The sequence below is a fragment of the Triticum dicoccoides genome, chromosome 1B (genome assembly GCF_002162155.2).
Source record: "Triticum dicoccoides isolate Atlit2015 ecotype Zavitan chromosome 1B, WEW_v2.0, whole genome shotgun sequence".
NCBI lineage: Eukaryota > Viridiplantae > Streptophyta > Magnoliopsida > Poales > Poaceae > Triticum > Triticum dicoccoides.
The window spans coordinates 478,412,682-478,423,361 of record NC_041381.1 but is presented as its reverse complement, the minus strand read 5'-3'; the positions used below and the strand labels follow the sequence as shown (position 1 = coordinate 478,423,361).

The 10,680-nt window shown below is 41.9% G+C and overlaps 1 protein-coding gene across 1 annotated transcript; it reads right to left on the bottom strand.

The window, feature by feature from the left end:
* Positions 1-4,927: 4,927 nt before the first annotated feature.
* Positions 4,928-10,615, bottom strand: LOC119342665 (nodulation protein H-like). Its single transcript, XM_037614111.1, has 9 exons — positions 10,121-10,615; positions 9,485-9,579; positions 9,000-9,200; positions 6,808-6,922; positions 6,471-6,715; positions 6,060-6,318; positions 5,699-5,878; positions 5,429-5,584; positions 4,928-5,333 (listed from the first exon to the last, which is right to left on the bottom strand). Exons 4-9 carry the CDS (start codon positions 6,826-6,828, stop codon positions 5,172-5,174), a joined length of 1,023 nt encoding a protein of 340 aa, XP_037470008.1. The 5' UTR covers positions 6,829-6,922; positions 9,000-9,200; positions 9,485-9,579; positions 10,121-10,615; the 3' UTR covers positions 4,928-5,171.
* Positions 10,616-10,680: the final 65 nt, after the last annotated feature.

Sequence of the window (10,680 nt, the reverse complement as noted above, 5' to 3'; positions counted from 1 at the left end):
TACTAGGTGATTCTCTATCACGAGGTTGTCTACGAAACTTAGCAAAATTAAACTCATGAGACATACCCTCTAAGCCAATTGTAACAGTATCCTTTTCACAATCAATCTTAGCATTAACTGTATTCAAGAAGGGTCTACCAAAAATAATGGGACAACAGTCATCTTGTGGGGAACTAAGAACAAGAAAATCAGCAGGATATTTAACCTTCCCACACAAGACTTCAACATCTCTAACAATCCCAAATGGCTTAATAGTATCTCTATTGGCAAGCTTAATAGTAACATCTATATCTTCCATTTCAGGGGGTGCAATATCATGCATAATTTCTTTATATAAGTCATAGGGTATTGCACTAGCACTAGCACCCATATCACATAAGCCATGATAATAATGATCTCCTATTTTGACAGAAATAACAGGCATGCCTACAACAGGTCTATGTATCTTAGCATCTGGTCTAGCAATATTAGCAGTCTCACCACAGAAATAAATAACATGCCCATCTAAATTATCATCCAAGAGATCTTTAACCATAGCAATACTAGGTTCAACTTTAATTTGCTCAGGAGGTGTATAAGTCCTAGTATTACTCTTATGAACAACAGTCGAAGTTTTAGCATGATACTTTATCCTAACAGGAAAAGAAGGTTTCTCAACATAAGTAGTAGGAACAATATGATCACTATAAGTGACAGTCTTTTCTTCGACTATAATAGGTTAAACTACTTTTACTTCAATGGGAGGGTTATATTTAAACCACTTCTCCTTAGGGAGATCAACATGAGTAGCAAAAGATTCACAGAAAGAAGCTACTATCTCAGAGTCAAGTCCATACTTAGCGCTAAATCCACGAAAAGCATCAGTATTCATAAAAGATTTAACACAATCAAACTTACGTGTCATACCTGACTCCTTACCATCGTCGGAACCCCAATCTTCAGAGTTGCGTTTAATTCTTTCCAATAAGTCCCATTTGAATTCAATAGTCTTCAGCATATAAGAACCAGCACAGGAAGTATCAAGCATGTTGCGATCATTGAGAGAAAGCCGAGCATAATTTTTTTGAATAATCATTTCTCTGGAGAGGTCATGATTGGGGCATGAATATAACATTGACTTAAGCCTCCCCCAAGCTTAAGCGATGCTTTCTCCTTCGCGAGGCCAGAAATTATATATGTAATTACGATCACGATGAACAAGATGCATAGGATAGAACTTCTGGTGAAATTCCAACTTCAATCGTTTATAATTCCAAGATCCCGTATCATCACATAGCCTATACCATGTCAATGCATCTTCCTTCAAAGATAAAGGGAAGACCTTCCTTTTGACAACATCATTGGGAATACCTGCAAGCTTAAATAATCCACAAACTTCATCCACAAAGATAAGGTGTAAATCGGGATGCAATGTTCCATCTCCTGCAAAGGGATTAGCTAGCACTTTCTCTATCATACCCGAAGGAATCTCAAAGTAAATATTTTCAGTAGGTTGAGGAGCAACTCTTTGCTCTTCTGGTTGGGGTGAAGATACCCCGAACAAGCCCCTCAAAGGATTAGTTTCCATAGTAATAAGTGACAAAAATTTCAGCACACTATATAAATGTTTCCTTACCAAGTTCCACTCACCAAAAGCGCTACGCTCCCCGGCAACGATGCCAGAAAAGAGTCTTGATGACCCACAAGTATAGGGGATCTATCGTAGTCCTTTCGATAAGTAAGAGTGTCGAACCCAACGAGGAGCAGAAGGAAATGGCAAGCGGTTTTCAGTAAGGTTTTCTCTGCAAGCACGGAAATTGTAGGTAACAAATAGTTTTGTGATAAGATAAATTGTAACGAGTAACAATCAATGAAAGTAAATAAAGTGCAGAAAGGTGGCCCAATCCTTTTTTGTAGCAAAGGACAAGCCTGGAAAATTTCTTATAATGAGAAAAGAGCTCCCGAGGACACATGGGAATTATCATCAAGCTAGTTTTCATCACGCTCATATGATTCGCGTTCGGTACTTTGATAATTTGATATGTGGGTGGACCAGTGCTTGGGTACTGCCCTTACTTGGACAAGCATCCCACTTATGATTAACCCCTATTGCAAGCATCCGCAACTACAAAAGAAGTATTAAGGTAAACCTAACCACAACATTAGACATATGGATCCAAATCAGCCCCTTACGAAGCAACGCATAAACTAGGGTTTAAGCTTCTGTCACTCTAGCAACCCATCATCTACTTATTACTTCCCAATGCCTTCCTCTAGGCCCAAATAATGGTGAAGTGTCATGTAGTCGACGTTCACATAACACCACTAGAGGAAAGACAACATACATCTCATCAAAATATCGAACGGATACCAAATTCACATGACTACTAATAGCAGGAACAAACGTAACTACTCACAAAGCATATTCATATTCATAATTAGAGGATTAATAATATGCATTAAGGATCTGAACATATGATCTTCTACCAAGTAAACCAATTAGCATCAACTACAAGGAGTAATCAACACTACTAGCAACCCATAGGTACCAATTTGTGGTTTTGATACAAGATTGGATACAAGAGATGAACTAGGATTTTGATAGGAGATGGTGCTGGTGAATATGTTGATGGAGATTGACCCCCTCCCGATGAGAGGATCGTTGGTGATGATGATGGTGATGATTTCCCCTTCCCGGAGGGAAGTTTCCCCGGTAGAACAGCTCTGCCGGAGCTCTAGATTGGTTCCGCCAAGGTTCCGCCTCGTGGCGGCGGAGTTTCGTCCCGTAAGCTTGCCTCTGATTTTTTCCAGAGTAAAAGCCTTCATATAGCAGAAGATAGACATCGGAGGGCCACCAGGAGGCCCAGGAGACAGAGGGCGCGCCCAGTAGGGGTGGGCGCGCCCCACCCTCCTGGCCAGGGTGTGGGCCCCCTCTGGTGTTTCTTTTGCTCAATAATTCTTATTATTTCCAAAAATAAGTTCCGTGGAGTTTCAAGATTTTTGGAGCTGTGCTGAATAGGTTTCCAATGTTTGCTCCTTTTCCAGCCAGAATTCCAGCTGCCAGCATTCCCCCTCTTCATGGTAAACCTTGTAAAATAAGAGACAATAGCCATAAGTATTGATATATAATGTGTAATAACAACCCATAATGCAATAAATATTGATATAAAAGCATGATGCAAAATGGACGTATCACTAATCATGCTGAATCATTTGGAAAATGCTCGCGAGAAAGAATGGTCAACGGGCTTCGGCCGAGAATCGCTTGCCAACATGGACAATGACCACCATGCGCTTGTGACATGGGTGACCAAGCTTTCACCAAGATGGATGACAACCATGCTCTGTAGGGTGTCCATATGTTGAAGATTGCTGAAACATTCATGGGCGAGGACAATACAACACGACATTGGCCAGGTGGTTCATGCCATATTAGAAAGGAAGTGTGTTCCAAGAATAAGAAGAAAAAAGAACTAAAGTGGCCTAGTGATCCATAGTGTAGGAGAAGGAAAGAGTGTTTCATAAAAATAAAGTGAAAAAAGAAAGAAAAGGTATTCTAGGAAATAAGTAGGAACGAGAACTAAACCTGACAAGGAAGCGGAAGAAGAAGATGAGGCATTGCTGACGAACGCACTGATGTTGACATGGTGCTGGTTGGCGCCAACGAAACGGGTTGTTGAAGAGGCTCGGAGTAGAAGATGTAGGGGAGGACGGGAATGAAAGAATGACAAGTATCCCTTCTAGCAATGAATGGCGTGTTGGCTGGAGGTAGAGCTTATTGGTGACTAGTAATATGTTCAACTTACCACTCCCCCTACGTCAGTATGCATATGTGTTTTTTCTCGTTTCCTCAGTTGCAGAATTCAAGGAGCATATGATGTCTTTTCATCATGACATTGACATGTTGAACTAAAGATGTTGCAAACTCTAAATAGATGCGAGATACGAGAAATGGGAGAAAAATATTGTCACATGTTGCGACACAATTATAAACCCTAAAAAAGATGACATTGACTGCGTGCATTTGCAAAGTTGAATGAACCTATTGAAAATGATCTCTAGGTATTTGTTGTTTTGTGGCAATAATATGTGTTAGTTTGACCCACTCTATTATATTGTAAATATGAAAAAAAAAGTCCCTGTTGTAACACACGGTGAAGGTGAGGTGGGCGCATTCGGTTTTAAAGGAGAGGGCTCCAGCGAGAAATGTCCCGCTACGGCGGGAAATCAAGTGGGGAAGGGAGGGTCCATCAGGAAAAGTGAAGGGTTTGTCATGATGTTTTTGTTTTGGGCCCGGGTGTAGGAGATAACATGGCAGATAGTCCGCAGTACGATATTTCTCCTCACATATGGTTTGGATTTAGGGGAGACCTGACTGTCCGAATGGTTGGCGACTGTTTACTGTCCGAACACGCCCAAACGTATGAGGGAGAAATAAACTTCGATCTTGAAGATGATCTTAATCATTTGTCTGATTCATTTATATATGCATTATACCCCTGTAGCAATGCATGAGGGAGAAATAAACTTCGATCTTGAAGATGATCTTAATCATTTGTCTGATTCATTTATATATGCATTATACCCCTGTAGCAATGCATGGACGTTCTACTATCATTTGTTCGATTCATTTATATATGCATTATGCACGGACGTTCTACTAGTTACCTGTAGATGAGAATATGTGCATGTCATTTTTTGCTTGTATCATTCATTCCTGAAATAATCAATTGTTTTGACTTTTGACATTTGCCTCCTGGCTTATTAGTCTCCTTGTATTTTGGATCATATTTTGATTACGATTTTACCTAACAAAATATAAGTATGCATAGTAAAAATAGTATCATTTGAAACTATATTTAAATACAAATTCAACAATAGAATGACATGTATTAACATTTTGCTAGTCAAATATATGATCAAACTTTGACCCAAATTACGATGGGACTGATAAGACAAGATGAAGGCAGTACTTTATTATCTGGGCACTCCCAAAAGCAAAGTTATTCAGTCTCATGTTCTATTATCTGGGCACTCCGAAAAGCAACCTTTGAGGAGGAAAACAGCTGAACAAATTCCAATCCCATTTCCCCTCCAAAAAAAAAAAGTTCCAATCCCATTGTGCAGTCCCAAGAAAAGAAAACACGAGGGCCTGCCGGAACAAAAACAGATGAATCGACATAGTCTAGTCTTCAGCCGTCAAGTAAACGAGCAAACTCCGTGGGCTTGAGCGTGCGTCTCACGTCCTCCCAGTTGTCCACCAGGTCCGGGAGTGGGCTGGTGTGGATCTTGACGTGCCTGCTGGACAGACTCCTCACCGGGAGTCCCAGGAACTCCTGCACCCGAGACAGCGCCTGCAAACCAAACCATTCCAGCAACAATGCTTAGTTACCCGCTTACCCCGATGGATGATATGATATGATATGATTGATATGGCCGGGGAGCTTACATTGTCGTCGCGGATTACGTCCTCGTAGTAGAGGATCATGTGGCGCGTGGCGCGGAAGCGGCGCAGGCAGGCGTCCATGGACTGCTCCGCGCTTCTCATGCTTGGGATCAGAGATGACACGTCCAAATCCGGCTTGAACCTCGCTAGGATCTCAGCCTGCATGCACACCACATATTCGGCAAGAGCTTTACTCTCTTTTTTCACTCTACTAGGCAACAAGAACAGATGGATGGGCATCGGATCTGAGAAGACTGCATGTGAGAGAGTCACCTCCTCTTGTGAGTGAACATGAGCTTTGTGGGTGCCGTTCAACTGCTTCGTTTTCCTGTCATAGTCGTTAGCCAACACAGAGACAAGCCTCCTTAATGTATTCCTCCTGAAGAGAAATATCACCATCACACCCTTTTTTATCAAATAATCCACAATCTCATCAGGATAATCCATAAGGCCCTGCAAACACATGCACGCACCGATTCATAAACTCCCTATTTTTATACTCTATTACAATCATTCTACCTAAAAATACTTTTGCTCGGCAATCTATATATATATATATATTTGCACCTAAACTTTGTCGGTGTAATAGCAACAACAGTATAGATAGCTGTTAAATAGCTGAATGATGGCGTACCTGATTTAGCATCCACTTCAATCCAAATGCAGCCGTGCATTCATTTTTTGCTGCGCTGGTGCGCCAATCCAAATCATACAGCTTGTCAAGAGTCCACAAGGTTGACGCGATATCCTCTCTGCGCTCCCTCACCGAGAAGATTTCACCATTTGAGCTCACATTGGGGTGGCTGTTGAGCAGAGTCTCAAACCACCCGCTGCCTGATCTTTGCATAGATACAATGACGAAGAAACGGACCGGGGTACATGCGCATTCTCCCCTACGATTTTAGCAACATGAATGGATCAGAAAGAGTCAAAAACAGAAAACGCGACATGTAAATATGCACTGCATTGCTCTACAAAAACAGGGTCAAGTACAGAAGAGAGGCAATCTGTCTGTGTACAGAGGAAGTTTTACGACAAAAGTTACCTGTCGTAACTCATAGGTCTTGGAAAGTGCACATACTGCATCTGATCATATGGAATTTCTGAAGGTCTTTTGCATAGAATGTTTGTTCGTTCTTCTGCTCCGTTCATTTCTCCTCCTTCATTTTCTAAGGCTATTTGAGTGAAGGAGAAGTAGCAGACATAGAAACCAAATAGTGCAATGAAGAAGACAAGCATTGATCGTACAGGAAACAGCGTTCCCTTTGAGCTTTTAGATGAGTACACGATCTGAAAATACGTACGTACGAAATTCAGTGATCACATGATGCAAAAATTGAACAGGTGGAACAAAGAAATGAAATATATTCCCATTATGTTACCATTTTTGCTTGCAACACCATAGAATTTATGCTGCATCAACTGGATGTTAATTGGTTTCCACGTTTGCGCCATGAAGTCTTCGTCCTCATTGAGAACACAGCTGACGCCACTGCACTACAGGTCATTCACAGGATTAGTAAGTTAGGTCTTCAGTCAGATATACAGATATTGCGGTTTCAAATGTTTATTTCTAGCAAATGAAAGGAACTACTAGTGCAATGATCTTTTTATGGCCCCTAATTGTTACGGCATTATAAAACATGTTTCTGCTGACACGCTTTTTTTCTCGAACACTTTCTGCTTACAACAATCGGAAAGAGTTATATGATGATTCAGGACAAAAAGAGCAAAGTACACTAAGAAAATCACGGGTGACGCTGTACCATTGATTGATTGTGAAGGATTTGTCTATATTGTTGAAGAATAATCAGTGCAGGCTTGATTGCGCAAGCAACAACCTAAGCAGGAGCATCATTTTCATTTACAAGTACAAGCTGCTCAGCAGGAGAGCAAAAAGAGCAGCAACAGCAGCAGCAGCAGCAGCAACAACAACAGCAGCAGCAGCAAATGGCTAGGCGCAACACACGGCAGTAACTGCTGAATTCTTGTGCCAAGAATTGGACAGAATGCTCGATCAACCGCGAGACAGGCGAGAACCTCATCAACGAAGTATGACTTCACTTGTTTTACCTAATGACCGATGACTCTGCTTCCAGTGTGGCTCGCGGAAGATATAATCTTGTCTGTCGGTTCTTCTCTCAAAATTGGAGGAGAAGGTGGCTTGGAATCCGGAGGGAGAGAAAGAGTGTGAGGGAGCGTTGCCGAGTTTGTTTGCTTGGAACTACTAGACCAGAGAGAAAAGAAAGCGCAGAGGAAGGGAAGTGTCAGTGCAGCAGCAGATATGATAGCTTGGAAGCAGCCAAACGGAAATGGCTATGTGTGTAACTGGGACTGCCAGTGTGCAGAGAAAGAGAGACCATATGGACGGGTGGTACTATGACGTAATTTCAGGGGAAACCACCTACCGCGCTATCTGTGTGTGAGAGAGACAAACGCATGCCTCCTAAATTGTGTGAAACACCAACCGCACAAACACTCGTATAGTATGAGCGCTTCATATAACACAACTGAAGACTGAATTTATAAATTATCTAAGAAAATTGAGCACGCCCAAAGTGTTGCTTTTTTAGTACGATCACCTCAATGATGAGTGACAAACAAGTTTATCTCCATGCATAGGTTCAATTTATTTTCAAATGCGTATTTTATTTGTCAAACAGTTTTATGAGAGTTTTAATAGTATAGCCAATCGATGGCTATATGCCGCTGCCATCTCATTTACATCTATCATTTTTTACACTCAATCCTCATTGGATTGGCACACGATTGAATCAACAAACCTAAACTGTTTATTTCCTTTTGGGTTACTTACCACGTACACCACCTTGTGACCATTCACATCTACTAGCTAAATGCCCGTGCTTTGCAACGGGAATAGAAAGCCATGAGTAGAAATATATCATTAATTCAAGGCACAACGAATATCAATGTTTTGCACACCCATTGAATAAAACATGTTAACAGTGCTTGGCAAGATGCCATGTAAATAGCTTATATGAAGCACACAAAAGAGGTTACCCTGTTTTTAGAGGGACGGATTGATCAGTACCAACATGGATGGAAACTTAACGCCTTTTGAGAATTAACCCACAAATTTTCTCCAAGCAAATAACACATTTTATTATAAATTTCCAATTAACATGAAAACGACACAACTATATGCAACCGAAACAACTTTTGCAGGAACAAAAGCAGATAATGGTAAAGTGTTTTGATAGCCAAATACATATAGTTAGAACAAAAATAAAGTTTGCAAACAGTAAATGGAAAAGAGTACATAGGAGCATCAGACGCAGTAATGCCATTCGATATGTATAGCAATAACTAATTTCACAGTTTTAGGATCTGAAAGACGTAGTAGAACATATGCACAGAAGAGACTTGGACAGATAATTGTAACTTTCACACTGCAGGATTATATAACCTTCAATCTAAAAAAAAGGATTATAACCTTCAAATTGTAGTTTGTATGGTACGCAGCTTGCTAGCAGGAGCAAGATCAAATTGTAGCTAATATAGAGCAATGTTGTAAACTAATTATGCAATAAAAAAACAAGTGTCAGGGTGGTACCTTCATGCATCTTGCTAGTAAGTTCAGGATCAAACTGTAACTCTCTTCGAAGAGATTTTGGACAAACAGTGCTTTCCTAGGAGCTGCAGTCAAATCAATATTAAAGGATTTTGCAAGCCCCTTTCTATATGATGAGATGATTGCTTCTGCTTCACGCTTCCCCAATCCAAATATATTTCTCACATCTTTCAAAGGAATACACTGCGATTTTTAATCACGCAAAGATTTATGTCATTAATATAGTAACGAATAAAACTTTTCAATAGATATACAACATGAGGCAAAATATAAACTGTGGAAGACCATGTATCATGTCTTTAGAGTCTCATGGTCATACCCAACTCATGAGCTCTTGAAAAGTAGGGCAACTCATATCTTATACACCATTAAAAAATATATAGCAAAAACATTTGATCAATGTCTATATGTCTAAGTTTATTGTTCCGTGCAACGCACGGGCATCCGATTACATAGATACCTCATACCTATGGTAGCATCCGACAGCCGAAAAAGTTTATTTGTCCAACACTGCATATTCTTTTCATATCCAAGTCTGATGTTAATATGTTATACATCACACCTGCCACAAAGAAAACTGAGGGTTCAGAAATCTTCCGAATAGAAAAGTAAGCATCCCCATTGATTTTAACATGAAAACTTCTTGGACATACTACATATCTATAAGGATGCTTACAAAAAAAGTGATCATAATCAACTCTAATTCGGAGTATTTACATTGAATATATAAGTGTTGCTAATCTCCTGTAATTCAGAGCTAGATACGGTAGTAATCTCCTCTGAATTTGCACATAACACAACTTGTACTCCCTCCTTCCGGAAATACTTGTCAGAGAAATGGATGAAAATGGATGTATCTACAACTAAATTGCGTTTACATACATCCATTCCTTCGACAAGTATTTTCGGACGGAGGGAGTACATTGCACACATAGATTTCAGCATACATTGCACCAAAAATATCATACACAGTGGCCTGCTACCCCACAAAATGTATTCATCACACACGTTAGCCTGCTGCATTACTAATTGCTGAAGCTGATGATCACAATCAGCAAGAACAAGACAAAATCATGAAAGAGAGGGTCGAGGTAGTGAGTTACCAGGTCTAATCGTGCTCCGGCGGGGAAGAGGAGCAAGGCCCCGGCGGCGGCGTCGAAGAGGAGAAGGATCCCGGTGACGGCGCACTACGGTACGCGGTGGCGAAGAACCGTGCGCCACGCGGCAGGGAACTACGGGGCGAGGCGGCAGCCAACGGATCCTGGCGGCCGTGCGAGGAGGTGGGGAAGCTGTCACGGCGGCGTCGCCTCGCACCGCGGCTCCCTCCTCCGCTTCCCGGAACAAGAGATCCACCGGCGCCACGCCATCGCCGCGACGCCACCTGCCGCCACGGGCGCAGGCGGCGGGACATGCCGCCACCGGGCCAGGCGGCAGGCCGTGCATAACAGATTTTTTTCGTCCGCGCGCGTTTGGCAACGGAACGGAGCAGGGTTATGTGGGCCCGGCCGCCACTCCCTGAGGCGGCAGCCACTGTTGCTGCTGCGGGCGACGCGATCGCTCACTCTGGTTGCCGGTTGGTGAAGTTTGGCCGTTTCTGCCGACGCTGCCGGTTAGTAAGCAACCAGCAGCACGCTCGCGCAGGCGACCACCCCTGCCGCCACAC

Excerpts from the sequence above, each read along its gene's own strand:
- LOC119342665 (XM_037614111.1), bottom strand. The coding sequence starts at position 6,828 with ATGGTGTTGCAAGCAAAAATG. Across the intron at positions 6,716-6,807 it reads TGGTGTTGCAAGCAAAAATG|ATCGTGTACTCATCTAAAAG; the intron begins GTAACATAATGG and ends ACGTATTTTCAG. Across the intron at positions 5,585-5,698 it reads ATGTTCACTCACAAGAGGAG|GCTGAGATCCTAGCGAGGTT; the intron begins GTGACTCTCTCA and ends GTGTGCATGCAG.